Genomic DNA, 15,678 nt, shown 5'->3' with positions numbered 1-15,678 from the left:
AAAAATGATATAGAATTGAAGTCTACTGCTTACTGCTTGTTATCTTAATAGGCTAATTCTTGCATGTGCCACATGGTAAACTAAAGGCAATATCAAGAGAGAGAGAGAGAGTATGAAAAACCAAACAAAGAGGTGGGCTAGATATGGGGCAGTCCATTGACTTGTGCACTGTAAATACAGTGTCAAATTTTGTCTGGTTGGGACACGGCCAAGGAGGAGGCCTACCAACCTCTTACTGCCAGAGACTATTATGTACTCTACTCAGAATATTAATGTCTTTTTCTTACGTAGATTCTGTCTAGATTTTATGGTCGGTTCCATGCATGCCATGAGTGCCACCACACCGCCACTTCTCTCCTTATTTCAAATTTTACTCATTCATTTCGAAGTGGCATGCCAATTTGCGTTCAGGGATGAGTCTATGGGCGCACACATTTCTTCAACCATACTAATAATATATACTCAGAAAGATATAATTTATATAGTCCCAGACAATTGTATTTTTTTCTATGTGAGGATGAATTGCTTTTAGGATCATTGTCACTTATGCACCTCTACTCTAATGCTGAAAAACAGAGCAGGTCCACATCATTTTATTGGCTTAATGTTTTCCAAATAGTTTATACATTGAATATATTTGTCGGGTGTATTACCATTGTGACACGAAACAGGTTTCGAGGGAAAATGACGAAGAAAAAGACTAACTATGATTGTTAAAAGGGGTAATTACATCGATTCTCTCTTCAGATTTGATATAAATTATACGTATATTGTATATGATTTGAAAAATTATGTTAATACTCTGGTGTTTATTTTTATTTAATAAATAGATAATTTATCAAAAATCACCAAATTAACAGTTATTAGAAAAAAAAATGAGTGAAAATTCATATTTAATCTCGATTAGCTTATTGCAGGCTGAACGAATCTTTTCTGATCAAATTATGATATACTTCCTCATATGTTCTAGCGTGTGAAGATCTATAAGGGTGGTTTGTTTATAAAAAATCTGTTTAACATGCAATAAATCAATAATAATTTAATCGAGATTAAATTTGGATGATTTTCATTCAAATTTTTTGTTATATCAATAAATTTGGTAAATTTTAATTAATAGAGGTATGTATTTTATAGACAAAAATAAACGTTAGCGATACCAGATGTAATTTCTCAAATCACATAAAATTACACTAAATATAAATTTTCATACCACATAGAATTTATATATAATTACATCCAACCTTACGGGAGGACTACATAATTTTCCCTTTGCTAAAATACACATTTTTATATGTTGATAAACCACAAACACATTACACAATACTTATATATTATATATTATATAAGCTAGATATTAGCCATTACACAAAAAGCATATGATACATAAACATGATCAATACAATGAAAACAGACTCACATAGTACATCTCCTAGATACCTACGAACCGACCCACATAATATTATGTGTTCCTCAACGTTTTGTAGGAAGGAACTCATAAAACTGATTAGGTGCCAATTTTGTTGCTACACTTGAAACCTCATCATCATTCTCTTCCTCAGAGGAACTCAAACCACTGCTCCTTACAGGAAACAGCTGAAGAGTTTGATTAATTTCCTTGATCTCACTCTCAACATCTCTCACATCCTTATTAACTGCAATAAAGGGTTTCTCATTTTCTTGGTCCGGAGCAGTAATTTTGAGTAGTGCAGAGTTGTTGGGAGCAGTCATGCAAGAAGATAAGTCCAATTGCCAGCAGCTGCGTTGAGTAGTCTTTGCTGTTATAATCTGCTGCAATTCCTTCTGATCCAATTGTGTCCACTCATCTTTTTGACGTTCTTCTACCACTACTGGTGCAGAATACTGAAAAAGAAAATTTTCTTACAAATCAATTAATATATAAGAAAGGTGAGTGTGATTTTCTTGCACTTTGTCCAAGAAATTCTAAACCTTTTCATGACAACAGCCCCAACAGAAAGTGTAGAGTGCAGCTTTTTAGCCTCATTCTTTTCCCATCATGCAAAGGCTTTCCCTCACTTTGCATTCAATTTTTGACCTCAAGCTATATAATTTTTTGTTGTGTCTTGTAAGTCATCAAAGTCAGGTTTTGAGTTTTGTGCAATGGTTTTCTTTTTCTTTTTTCTTTTTTGTTTGTTTTTGATGAACTTGTGCAATGGGATTGTCTAACTTGCAAAGGGTGGAGATTAAGGTACAGATTTTGATGTAAGAAAATATGTTTATGTACCTGCGAAGTTGTGGTGCAGTTTGAGGGTGCAGACAAGCTCTTAGGATGCTCAATTTCCAAATATTTCCTGCTCAATCCTGCAAGTCAAATCATGTTTTGCAAGATTTATTATGACTTTTGCATATATGAGAATGTGTCTTTAGTGAAAAGACACAAATTATACTATACTGCAAACATGTCCTTCCACTATCCATATTTTTTTTTGTCTCCATTTCTTTTTTGGAACATCTCAAAAAATAAATATTTCACTCTTTCTGGAATGATATATTTTGTTTTTTAAATACATCATTTTAACTAAATAATGATGTGACATTACTTTTATTTGTTGGAAAAATTTAATTTTTTTCAGCACTCAATTCCTTATTCCATATTGTGGTCTTATCACTAGAAGGTGATATGCTTATAAACAGATTGAAATTTTTATTCCAACTCTAATGCATATTCTATTCTTTTTTTTTTTTTTTGATAAATCAAAATTCCATCTATTCATAAACTGGCAGAAAAGAACAAAGTTATAGGGTCCATATCACAAAAGTCCAATCTTGTGTACAAAGTGGATGTTTAGAAATTTGTGATCTTTCTCTTTTGAACCCATGATATTCTCTAGCAAACTTTATAAGATATTCTAATCCAAATTATATTGTATTTTTTCAATCTTATTTAATATAATCTTTTTAATAAATTAACTTTTATATACATGAAGTGTATATATTAAATAAATAGAAAATACAACATGATTCAAAATAGAAAATTCAATCTACAAACAAAATACAATCTGAAATAGGAAATTATTTATACTTAGAGAAAAGAAAAGGAAACAAAAACTTCAACTTTGAATTTCCAAATAGAGAAACGAAAAAATTCTTATCCCGATTACATTGGATTATTGGTTATTTTTCTTAAAGTGTACGAGAAATCTATTATATTTGCTATGTAATTAATTTAGATAAGACCATGGACTTGACAACTATATACATGAAACCAGCAGAAGATAATGAAATAATTTTGAAAAATTTTCACCTGATTGTCTTCGTTCTTGCCGAGTGGTCTCAGCATTATAGCCCATCTTTTTTCCGGCAGACAACTCAAGCTGCCGACGCTTTTTCTGCCTCTCCCTCGCCTTGTGGTTCTGAAACCAGTAAAACACATTCTTCCCTTCAATCTTACCAAACCTTCTAAGTTTTGCAGCAATCTGCTGGATTTGTTCCGCAGACGGCGTTTTGGTTCCGCGTTGGTACATTTCTTCAAGGGCGTGCAGCTGCTCCGGTGTCGGATTCCATCTGGAGCTCACCAGTGGCGTTCTACTCATGATCTCTCTTTTAACTCCATAATCAGCACACGCACCGCCTGCAGAAAAGGTTGCAAATATTTACATATATGAACTGCATGTAGATGAATGAGTGTCTTATCTAAAAGTTTAAGTTATGGCTGCATATATATGTGTACTTAGGGGTTGGTTCCACGCAGAGAAGTTAGGGTTGTGAAAGCAACAACAAGGGGTTGTTGGTGTTGAAAATGCGCCAGTATTGGTGGTGTAGCTAGTGATTGGCCTTGGCATTAGAGGCCGGAGCTTCCGGCCTGCGGATAATGGATCTGTCGACATCGTCTTCCCATTTTGGCTGTTGTCATTACACTTCAATATCCACATAATTGAGTGGCAAATATGAAGTGAATGATGATTGATTTATTAGATTAGATAGCATATATGTAACATGAAAGAGAGTTATAAGGTAGAAAGTGCATGTTTGAATGCTTGGTGGGCTAAGTAAATATATGTGAAAGGGGATTCTGCATGCCTGATAGAGAGATAAAGACTTAACAGGGAACAAAAGGAGAGAATGCAAGGAGAAGGGTTTTTTTCTTGGTATTACAAAGAAGCAACGGAGCAAGGTCTACCCTGTCATATGTTTGTGTATATATATATATATATTCACATTCAAGAGAGAGAGAGAGAGAGAGAGAGAGAGAAGGACAAGAAATTAAGGGGCATGCAAAGAACTTGAAAAGAAATAGGAAAAAGGGGTGGTGTGAAATTCTGGGAGAGGGGTGGATGGTAAAAGCGACGTGACAATGATGAGATTATGAGTAAGCGTGTCATTGGGACTTCAATGTCTTGTTATCGCCTTTTACGCCTACGTTGTTCACATATCAGTCGGCAGTCGGCCCCCACCCCCCACCCCACCCCAAAACCCACAATAGCATAGTCTCGTGCCTTTCACATTTCTTCATCTTCGTGTTCCAATTCTCTCTCTCTCTCTCACACACACACAAGAACGCAAAGAATTTGCTTTTTTCTTGATTAATGCACAACTAAACTAAACCCCACGCCCCCACAATTTAGTTCTTCGCCTACCAAAAAAGTTCGTGATTTGAAGCCTCATAATGACCTTTACTTACTCTACACTTTGACTACTCTACCTAGCTACTAGTCTTTGTACATGAGTTCCCCCCAAATTACAAGGGATTATTATTGATGAATTATTACACACATTACATTTAATTTCATATATATTGTCCATTTATTATTTGTATGCACTCGTGCAACTAACCATATATTTATTAATTGCATGTTACTCATGTTTCTAACCACTAACCATACGGGGTAGGAGTACTATTATTCTTTTGCTTCAATGTTGTCATAACTCAATTTATGTTGTTTCTTGGAGTACTTGTCCACGAATTTAATTATTACACTGCATTTATACAAAGCTGAAATAATAATTGACTACACCTTCCCCTATACTTCTCAAACTTTTTCGTATTTCACTTGATTGAAAATCACACTCCATGAATTTTTAGTTATATTTATTTAATTAAATAAAGCCGTGTAGGAAAATAAAAATGAATAAATTATTAGAACATGAAATGAATTAACGTGCATGATTAATTAGTTAAAGAGACAAATATTTATTGAGTAGATAAGCTATTTTCAGTCGACCCGTATTTTATTAATTAACCAAAATTAGTTAGTCTTGGACGTTATAGTATAGATAATGCAATTTTCAATGAAGGACTAATCTTTTTAAGGAATTTATTAGCATATTAAAACTGTTTACAGCGTACACCTGCACGGAATAAATGCCCTTCCTCTATGTTGTTCCAGTTCATAAGGCGTTCACAACCGACTCAAACGATTCAAGGTAAAGAAGTTAATATAGAAAAACTATGATATAGTACTTGACAGTGACACAACTATATATATTCTCCAAAAATGAAAATTATGGTTGGCGAATTTACAGCCATTGATCTCTGTGCAGCTTACAAATGTATATAACACGAACTGATGATTCTTGATCATAAATAAAGAATAGTACTGTTCTTTTTTGTGTTCATATTCAATAACTTGATGCAAATATAAGTACTCCTTAACCAATTGAAGACGCGCTTCTTGTATTTACGTTGTAGAAATATTCTATATGGCATATCCTTTTCCTTGTCCTACCTGTGGAGGGACTCGGAGTTGAGATTCATGGATAGGTATTTTCGGCAAATTAATGAGGACAGATTAACTACTCCAAGAGTTTGTTGCAAGTGCCAACTCCAACAGCAGCGGCGAGATGCCAACCAGCATGTAGAAATGGGGTTTCAGGGAAAAGATCATCCGCAATGAAAAGGGCTCCGCCTACTACTGAAGACATCTTATGCACGTTGTGTGCCATCCTGAGATCGGGATCTTCAGACGCTCTCTTTGCAAATGCAACCTGAACGAATTATCAGAAATTGTTTGTGTCAAAGAACTTCTTCATTTAGACAAAAAGAAAGAAATTGCACTCCAGGATTTAGGATTCAGATATCATACAAAAAGAGCTCATATTCATCTATGTATGAATGGTAAACCATGAATATGGAGTGTTGAATGGCATACTCCGGATGCTGTATATGAGCCCATGCTAGTCTACTAGATCTGTTTGGTATGAGTAATCTTAATTCATGATACAACAGAAAATGGGGCACCACAAATGATAGGTTGGGGGAAGGTTGGATATGCATATATGGTGGAGGCATAACGGTAAAACTTATATTTTAAATTTTATATTCTGAAGGTATAATGAAATAAAAGAGGTCCACTGGTTTAGTTGTAACTCACTTAAGTCAATGAGCTTCAAAGTCTCCATAACTAAATAATTCTTAATATGGAACTTATCATGACGAATTTTAAGGAAGAATAGATGAGATAACTTCAAACTCTCTTGGATGTGTTTGTAAGACTGTTTAGTCAATCTCGTGTAATATCTAATGAACAAATATAGCAGTAGTTTATCATTTAAATCAGAGGATTAAGTACAAATTATATCAAGAAACAAGAAAAACAAAAGTCATGTATGAGCAATTGCATCAAACGTCTTGCCATCTTTTTGACACTACCCTTAGCACTCTTTGCCTCTAGCACAAACAAGACATCCTTTGCAACAGTTTAAAAACAGCCAAGAGTAAATATAGCTGAATATACTACCATGCCCACACTAATGTGATGAACTTAGTCGCAGCATAGTAGTAAAGGTGGGTGGCTTTTATTTAACATTTAGCTTATCATTTCCTGACAATCAAAGCAGTAAATCATGTGATTGGCAAAGCTCAAAACCAAAAAGTGACTCCCATCAGATCCAATCAGGTTGTAGTCAGAGATTCCTACGGTTGTTTATGTTTTCAATTTCAATTTCAGCAGAAAATATGTGTTTTCAATTTTGTACAGGTTTTCTATGAAATGAGAATATATTTGGATTAGTTAATGAGATTGTGTTTTATATTGGATTGTGGTATCAAATCAATATATTTCCAGTAAGAATACGTATAAACAAACATGTTTTCTTCACACTTTAATTACTGTTTCAAAAACTAAAAATTGAAAATGAAAACATAAACAAACTGCCAGACATCATAGAGATAAACAGGATGGTCGGAATACATCCAAAATCTGAATTCAGTGAATCCCGAAACTCAGAGATGCCGATGTTACCTCCATCAATCCAGTGTGAACTGCTGACACCATCAGAGGCTGTATTGGTAGACACATAGCGGATGCTGCCATCAACAACTTTGAGTTCTCTTTCCTAATTGCTCTTGACAGACACTGCAAAGGAGCTAAGTTGCTTTAGCAATGTGACCAATAAACCAAAAGGTGCCAGACGCTGAATATAAAGAAAAACTCATGGCTTACAGATTGATTGTTCTGTCTAGAATTAATATCATGTATGTTCCTTCTGGTGATTTTGGAAACCAAAAGCACAGGCATTCAGCAAAACATAGTTAGTCTCATATTACCACATTTCTAGAAGGGATGAACAGAAAATTTCACACTAGAAAAGGTTGGATTGTTCATTTTGAGTAAACAAATCTGTCCTTCCCTATCAGTAAACCATAGACCATTGGACTCTTACTTCTATGACAGTATGCCATTGAAACAAAATCGTGGTTTATACTATGAAGTTGCCAAGGGTTGCAATCAAAAGCTTATTTATGGAGATACAATTATAACAACCTCCAGTATTGCAATTGATAGAGACCAACACAAATGTACTAAAAAACAGGATAAATGCACAGAGCAACGCCATAAAAATCCAAACTTATCTCCTCAATTCTGTAAAAATTGCCATGCCAAGAACATAGTTTATAAAATCTGCAGCAATTGATTAGAAATAAGAGCTAAACTACAAACTTATTGCTTTAAGCATAGCTCCATATGTCACAAAAAGTTTCTACAAGTAATGAAGGACGTAACACTTAGACCACTTGGACATTTATACTCACCACTGTTGCTGTGGCTATCATTGCGTAATCAGCCCATCTGAAATACTTCCTCCATTTACCTCTTGAAGAATGGTACAAACTGGAGGCAACTCCTACCCCAATTAATGAATTTGCATAGATTTTACAATTAACATTTTTCCTGTATCAGCCAAAGCAGACTATTAGAAATAGCACACAATTTGAAATTTCAGTTGCAATGCACTTCTGATGGATATAACATTATCACCTTGGGGCCTGGATTCCAAGGGCAATAAAAGGAAGTGAAGTAAGCACATTAACAACTGATTCGGCGAGGTTTCTATCACCTAAGAAGAGTAAATAATTCATTAGTGCAGACAGAAGCCACCAGAAAAAAGAAGGAACAGAAAAATAGCAGAGAGGTAATTCATTTAGAAAGAAAAAGATTTTAGGTGTGAAATACCGCTAAGACCACAATGTATTGGCACGAGGAAGGAATGCTTCTGCTGCCAAACTTTCCTGATAATTAACATACTAAAGTTAGTTGAACAATCATTGACAAAACAAATTAGTATGTACCCTATAGAAGTTCGTACACAATCAAATGTCAAAGAATACGATAAAATGTTAAACAACAAGGACTTTAGGCTTACTGTGCTATTATCGATTGGTTGCTCCCAATATTTGAAGTTCCACTAGCTGATTGATTGAGATCACCATGTTGCTTTATCTCTTGGAATGTAAATGGTGAATGTGGCAGCATATGAACCCCATGCACTCCATTTAAGGCTTTACTAGGCTTCAAAGCATCCGCGGGAGTCATATGCTATTTGGCAATCAGTCAATTGAATTGGACTGATTGCCAGAAATAACATACAAGCCTCAAAACGGTGTAGGGGGAATGCACAAAGGTTTAGTCACTGCAATTAATTGATGCATAATAATATTTTAGGACACCATCTATTAAAAGCTAAAACACAAGAATGGAAAGAGAAGATCGAATCAGAATCATAAACAAAAACTTCAAACTTTGCAGTAAAACATTGAATTTAAACATTCGGGCTATTTTCACAGCATCTTCCCTACCGGTACAGCCAACTATTACATAAACAGGCAATTCATAAGGTTTTCAATAAAAAAAGTTTCCTAATCCTCTCAGTAGCTTCCCACTCTTTTGCTCATACCCTGTCTCAGTTAATGTGACCATCTCCCTCCAACTTTTCTTCCCCAACAAACGAACATGCAAAATCTTTTATCTCCTTCAAATGGATGGTGGGTTTTCCCAAGTCGTGATTAAAGATCACTTAGGTGCCGATCAAAATCAAGTTTCCTAAATTGAATTCTTGTTTCGCCCTAATCATCTCTCTAGGTCAAAAAGGGCATAATCGAACTTAATCAAGGGACAGTGAGCACCAGATGTAATCAAGAACAAATAACGCAAACTTTACTATTACAAATTCGTGAAAAAGGACGAGCTTTTTGCATGAATGATCCACAGACCTTGAACCCAGATACTTACAGAATCCAACACGAAGAACACCTAAACAATAACCAAATAAACATTAATGGCCATTACCCAGGTTGCATTTTCCCACAGTCCGTTGCATAAAATCCAAGAAATCAACAAGCAAATCCCCAAACCCATAAACCAGGCCCCTGAGTTACCAAGAAAAGGAACACCATTCTAACGAGACAAGAGGAAGAAAATTACCCGAGAAACACGAATCTTCTTGCAACTTGATGAGAAACGTATTTAATTAAAATACTTGATTGGTTATCGGAAAATCCAGGGCATCGATTGGTCAAATTTGTAAATGATAGATACCGAATCTCCTCGAGAATGTGAGGTGTGCTCGCACATTCTTGTGTTGCTTTAGTTGGGCTGCCCACCAATAATGCAATTATTGAAAAATTATTCGATATAGTATCACATACGAATACATATTAGATGTATATTAATTTTAAAAATATAAAAAAATAAAGAAAAAAATAATTACTATCAACATGTTTGACATATTTAGAATTTTTTTTTATAATTTCATTAATTTTTGAATTGTCTTAAGATTTCCGAGTTGAATAAAAAATAAAAAAAATTCAAATTAAAAGTTTTCGTATAAAATTACAAAAATTCAAGAAATCAGGATGATTTAACTCATTTGAACAATTAGAATTTTTTCTTTACTTATTTTTTAAAATAAACTAATTATATATATACATATATTTTAAATTGTATTTTAATTAAAAACTTAGATATATAATATAATTATTTTATATTTTATTTTGATATTTTTTATATTAAATATTTTAATTTTACGAAAACTGAAAATCAAACACGATCTTGCCCCTCATTTTTCAATAAAATATAAAATTAACGGTTCAAAATCTACTCCATTGAAAAACTAATGGGCAAAAACACACTCAAATAGAGCGTGAATTAGAAACAAAGCACAACATTACAAACGTAATTTTAGCTATGTACATTACGGGTTATATTTAAAATACATCAAAATAGACATAAAATTTCCTTAAATTAAAAAGATATATTTAAAAGGCACTTAACATTTTGAAAAAATGAAGCATCTAACCCCCTTTCGACTTGCTATGTCTTCAATTGCGTATTTTATCATTGATTTTCATGTTTTGGTTTGATATTGTCTATTTTGTTATCACTTACTAATTACAAAAGTTTAAGTATTCAGCTAATATTTTTTTTGTTCTCTCTAATCTTATTCTTTAGCGTGTTTGGCTAAATATATAGAAAATAAGATAAATATTCATATCTAGCTGAATATTTGAACTCGTAACTAATAATAACTAATAGCAAACTGAATAATGAGGTGATCGTTTTGAATTAATGTGATAATAAATTTTGGGCTGGAAAATCTTACTAATTAATATGTGGAGGCCATCCGTAAAAACAAGTAAAATAATCCTTAATAATATCTGTCGAGTGCTGAAATTTAGACCACATATCAATAAAAGTATTAAATAGTAGTTGGCATTTGGTTTGATAATATTCAACCAGCTTATGAAAAGCAGTTAGAAATGTGATTAATTTATTGTTGAACACCACATGATATGTATATATATAATAATATTTGAGTGTATTAAATGAACAAATTCTACACATATGTTTAGATCTGTATTTAGGTATAATTTAATTGGCGAATAATAAATAAATTGAGTTGAGTAGTATATAATTATAATAAAATATTGGTGTGGTACTGTGATTGGATGCTTCTGTCGTTTGTCGTTATACGCATACATAGTTGGAAACACAGTGGAATTGCAAATCTTTGGTTTGGACAACAGATCCTCGCAGGTGGGCTTTAAGTTAAGACGACGAGGACATACCCTTTCCTTTATAACTTAAAGCCTATTTTGGGTGAAATTATACTTCCAATTTACAAAATTTTATAAAACAGAGGATTGAATATGTTAATTTTTTTTAATTTTAATTTTATTTTGAAAATTTTATAAAGCAAAATATGTCAAGTTTTTCTCTTTTCAAATTTAAAGAAAAATAAGAATAATGGATGAATTAGATTACAACTTGAAAAACACCAAAAAATGGGAGAAAAATAGCAACTTTTCCACTTTAGATGAATGCTAGTTAAATTTAACGAAATGACCAAAAGTGCCAAAAAAAATTAAAGTTTGAACACTTAAATTGCAATATTAAATTATTTGAAAACCAAAATCATTAGTGACTATATTTAAGAACAAAAAATGCATTTATCCCTGTCAGTGGGAGACCAAGCAATTTGAAGACCAAGTAAGTATTTTGCATGGCCCAAATCCTTAATGGTGAAAAAGTTATCCAAATATTTATAACTTAGCTCATTTACGATTATGAGATTTAAATTGTAATTCTTACATAGTGACGGGATGTAAATTATAATTTTTTTGAATTTGTGAAACTAAATATGTTGAGTCGTAAAATAATGGATCAAAATTATAAATAGACTAAATTATGGAACGTAAATTTTAATTTTTCCGACCCTAACAACTTGTGACTTGTGCTTCATGAGGTAAGTCCATATGGTTCTTCTGTGATCAAACAACAATGTGTAAGAAATATTGACATCTAAATATGGTGTGTTGTCTATAAAATTCCCATGTGTCAACCTGAACAATGTTAAAGATAGAAAAAAATGGAAGTCTTCGTTGCTTAGCAATGTGATAGATATAACAACAAACTGACTCTGAATGAGAAGTAATAGTGATAATTTAAGTTGTCATTTTGGTTCTATAAATTTTTAAATCATTACGTTTTATCCCATAATTCTAAAAATGTTATAATTTTAATCCCCAACTTTAATTCTGTTAAATTTCTAACAAAAAATTCAACTACACCCCTCAAAACTTAACGAAACTTATATTTCCGTAAAATACTTAACAAATTTAAGGTTAATTGGGGGTAAATTACATTTTTGGTCCCATAAGTGGACTCGATTCTAATTTTAGTCCCATACTAAGGGCAATTCGTACATTTGGTCCCGTAAGTGGATTTTTTTTCCAATTTCAGTCCCGGTTGGGGATTTCCGTTAAAACTTAACGGCAGCTGCTGAAATCCGTTATGTGTTGTTAAATATGGAGGGAAAGCATGTAGAATTGGAGGGAAAGCATGGAGAATTGGAGAAAAAATCAACAACTTGGTGGAAATTACACTATACCCTCTTCCTTCTAAAACAACACCATAAGCCAAGATACAACCAAAAAATAAACTAAAACAGTTTGTTTTCGTTGCATCTGTGCAATTTTGTCCTCCATTCTATTCAGTTTTCGAATCAATCCGGGTATGATAACATTTGCCCTTGCACACATCGGCGGATCTTCCCAATGAAAAAAACCACATCCGCTTCTTTTTTTCGTATACCCAAAAAACCTCCTACCTGGGTTGTCGTTGGTCCATGAGGTTTTCAAAATTGCAAGCCTTCCACAATAACAAAAATTTTCTCTATTACCAGCCATATTTTGTGAGATTTTTTTCTACTAAATGCAAGAGAGAAATGAAGAAATGGGATTTAAATAGAAGGAAGAGGGTATAGTGTAATTTCCACCAAGTTGTTGATTTTTCCTCTAATTTTCCATGCTTTCCCTCCATATTTAACAGCACCTAACGGATTTCAACAGTTTCCGTTAAGTTTTAACGGAAATCCCCAACCGGGACTGAAATTGGAAAAAAAATCCACTTACGGGATCAAATGTGCGAATTGCCCTTAGTATGGGACTAAAATTGGAATCGGGTCCACTTATGGGACCAAAAATGTAATTTACCCTTAATTGGGACTAAAATTGCAATTTTTGAAATTGTAAAATGCAAATATGGTTAATTTAAAAATAATAAAACTAAAATCACAAAAAATTAACTTATATATAAGACATAAAATTCAAAATTTCCCCTCAATTAATTATGTTATACACGCACTCATACACATGGATTAATAAGCCACAATCAACTCGATTAGCACCATAGATCTGACCCTGGCAATTACTTCCGTTTACATATGTTGTGAAATTTGCTACTTTTATCAATGCAAATTTGTCCTAATTCAGTTTGGAAATTTTATTTTGATCACATAATTTGTCCTACAATATAAAAAATACCCCTCTAATTGCATGATTTATAAATCAGTTGAGTAAATCAAAATATACTTTTATTTGATAAATCTCGTGTATTTATACCATCTTTTATTTTATTTTTTCGATCCAAATGGGCCCATACTATTACTTTTTCTAATTACAAAAGTAAACGATCTCTTAATAGACGAAGGTGATAAATGATATTTATAATCAGTGGTCCTATCATATGTATGGATCCACGCACCTAAACATAAAGTGTTATACCAAAAAAGTGTATGAATCCTTATATTATTTACTTATTTTTTGATTTTAAGATGGCAAATTTGTCCTTTCCAAGTCTAATACATAAATGACCATAAGTTCGTAGGACTTTTGTCATAAACCCTGAGGGAAGATGGGAAGGAAAGAAAATAAGTTGGTAAGTATGTATTAAAACGCCCTCCATTTTTCACATTCAAATTAACTTGTATAATAATGTAGAGTTCGGCATATATATTAATGCTGAAAAGGACAGTGAAGTACCCTACCCACCCCCCACCTCACCCCCCAATCCTCCCTCTCTCCAAGCACAAACTTACGTTTGTATATATATAAAACAAACAGGCCTTAACATGCGTATCAAAATCATTCTTGTTTAGATTACAAGAAGTGAAAAAGGTCAAAGTTGGGGGATACAGAAAGGCAAGGGATAGACAACATATATATGCATAAGAAGGTTCCCAGGAATCAAGGGTCAATATCATGTGACTGAGACCCATAACACAAGAAAAGAGTTTCAGTTTCTCCACTTCTCTCTCTCTCTCTCTCTCTCTCTCTCTCCGTGGTAAGAATTTCCCAAGTTTTGGGTACTTAGATTATACTTCAGACTCCAATTTTCTTGTACTACTAACATACAAGTAGCTAGTGTCAGTGAAAGATTTTACTACTGCTGGGCGACCAGCATTTTCTGTCAAGACTTGGTATAAAGAAAATGAGGGTTTCTTCGGAAGGCGATAGGACTAGCAGAAGAAGAAAAACATGGCCGGACAGGGACTCCACCACCTCAAGAATAGCTCTTCTTCTTTGTCTTGCTTTCCTCTTGATTCTTTCAGAAGCTCCCTCCGGTGGCGCACGTCGCTTCCAGGCCAGATCAAAACCCCCGTCTCTCGGCCGACAACATGCAAGATCAGCCTCAAGTCCTCAAGAATTTGTGGAGAGAAGTCACACACATTATTCATCATCAGAAGACAAATTGTATGAAGAGGAGAAGAGATTAGTACACACCGGTCCGAACCCTCTTCACAACTAAGAGACAAAAGGATAAGAGGCTTTGCTACTACGGATTCTAATGGTTAGTTTTAGATTTGAGCTGGAGAAAATCGAGCGTGTACGTATATGTTCCTTCTGCTATCAGCCCTTCTGCTCTCTTTTCATTTTCTCTCTGAATTAGAATTAATGGTAGCATGGCTTTAATTTTCTTTATTTTTATTTTTTTTAGGGTTTTTGCTACTTCAATTCTCTGCGGTACCTCCTGTGAACATTACTGTTCTTGTATTAATTGCTGCAGTTACTGTTGTTCATCTACTCAATCTTTTTTTAGTATTTGATTCTTTTCCTTTGGCAGCTAGCTAGCTGGCTGGCATTCTTGGTCACCCCAATGAGATAAATAAAAAAAAAAAAAAAAAAGACCAATTGAGGACAGTTTTGGCAGTGTGAAGACACGTAGTGCAGTAGGGAATTCTTGAATTTTAGGGGGACAGATTTGATATTTCACAATCAATGTTGGTTAAATGGTCTGCCAAAGTTCTTGAATTCTGAATGTCTATAATTGTGTGTAGAGGTCTAGACTGTGAAAGGGGCCTCAGCAGTACCCAAAAAGGAAAACGAAAGTATGAAAGATTTACGGCAAACTTAAAAGGCTATATATATATACACACACACATACATGTGCATGGATGGAGGAGTAGGGTTTGCGTTTTTAACTAATATATATATAGGTCTAATGCTTTTTATATAATATAATAATTTTTTCATCATTGTCCACTCATTGCAGTGTTGCTTCTAACTCTACACATTATTATGTCCCGAATGATGCTAAAAGATATCGAACATAATTTACAAATGTAAGAATATTTTGGGGTTTATTTTATATTTTTAATAATTAT

The 15,678-nt window shown here is 33.6% G+C and overlaps 2 protein-coding genes across 4 annotated transcripts; both read right to left on the bottom strand.

Moving 5' to 3' along the window:
* Window positions 1-1,361: 1,361 nt before the first annotated feature.
* LOC105156241 (uncharacterized) lies at window positions 1,362-4,204 on the bottom strand. Its single transcript, XM_011072317.3, has 4 exons — window positions 3,689-4,204; window positions 3,263-3,589; window positions 2,243-2,319; window positions 1,362-1,860 (listed from the first exon to the last, which is right to left on the bottom strand). Exons 1-4 carry the CDS (start codon window positions 3,888-3,890, stop codon window positions 1,471-1,473), a joined length of 996 nt encoding a protein of 331 aa, XP_011070619.1. The 5' UTR covers window positions 3,891-4,204; the 3' UTR covers window positions 1,362-1,470.
* A 1,209-nt stretch (window positions 4,205-5,413) lies between these two features.
* LOC105156239 (uncharacterized) lies at window positions 5,414-9,835 on the bottom strand. Of its 3 annotated transcripts, none has more exons than XM_011072314.3 (7): window positions 9,660-9,835; window positions 8,602-8,868; window positions 8,412-8,467; window positions 8,217-8,295; window positions 7,991-8,129; window positions 7,200-7,313; window positions 5,414-5,943 (listed from the first exon to the last, which is right to left on the bottom strand). In XM_011072314.3, exons 2-7 carry the CDS (start codon window positions 8,769-8,771, stop codon window positions 5,752-5,754), a joined length of 750 nt encoding a protein of 249 aa, XP_011070616.1. In that variant the 5' UTR covers window positions 8,772-8,868; window positions 9,660-9,835; the 3' UTR covers window positions 5,414-5,751. The 3 variants fall into 3 exon arrangements, with proteins under 3 accessions (XP_011070616.1, XP_011070617.1, XP_020553735.1); XM_011072315.3 differs by having other exon boundaries at window positions 9,525-9,664; XM_020698076.2 differs by lacking the exon at window positions 9,660-9,835 and adding an exon at window positions 9,468-9,626.
* Window positions 9,836-15,678: the final 5,843 nt, after the last annotated feature.

Source organism: Sesamum indicum, linkage group LG2, assembly GCF_026168435.1.
Source record: "Sesamum indicum cultivar Baizhima isolate 11 linkage group LG2, ASM2616843v1, whole genome shotgun sequence".
Classification (NCBI taxonomy): Eukaryota; Viridiplantae; Streptophyta; class Magnoliopsida; order Lamiales; family Pedaliaceae; genus Sesamum; species Sesamum indicum.
Note: the sequence above shows the minus strand (reverse complement) of the source record. Positions and strands in the feature narration are given on the sequence as shown.

Bases quoted from the DNA above. Each gene is read 5' to 3' on its own strand.
- LOC105156241 (XM_011072317.3), bottom strand. From the start codon at position 3,890: ATGTGGATATTGAAGTGTAATGACAACAGCCAAAATGGGAAGACGATG. The intron at 3,590-3,688 runs GTACACATATAT...CCTTTTCTGCAG, and splicing joins TGCGTGGAACCAACCCCTAA to GCGGTGCGTGTGCTGATTAT. The intron at 2,320-3,262 runs GTGAAAATTTTT...TTTGACTTGCAG, and splicing joins GCAAGAACGAAGACAATCAG to GATTGAGCAGGAAATATTTG.
- LOC105156239 (XM_011072314.3), bottom strand. From the start codon at position 8,771: ATGACTCCCGCGGATGCTTTGAAGCCTAGTAAAGCCTTAAATGGAGTG. The intron at 8,296-8,411 runs GTATTTCACACC...TACTCTTCTTAG, and splicing joins AATACATTGTGGTCTTAGCG to GTGATAGAAACCTCGCCGAA. The intron at 8,130-8,216 runs GTGATAATGTTA...TGGCTGATACAG, and splicing joins CTTGGAATCCAGGCCCCAAG to GAAAAATGTTAATTGTAAAA.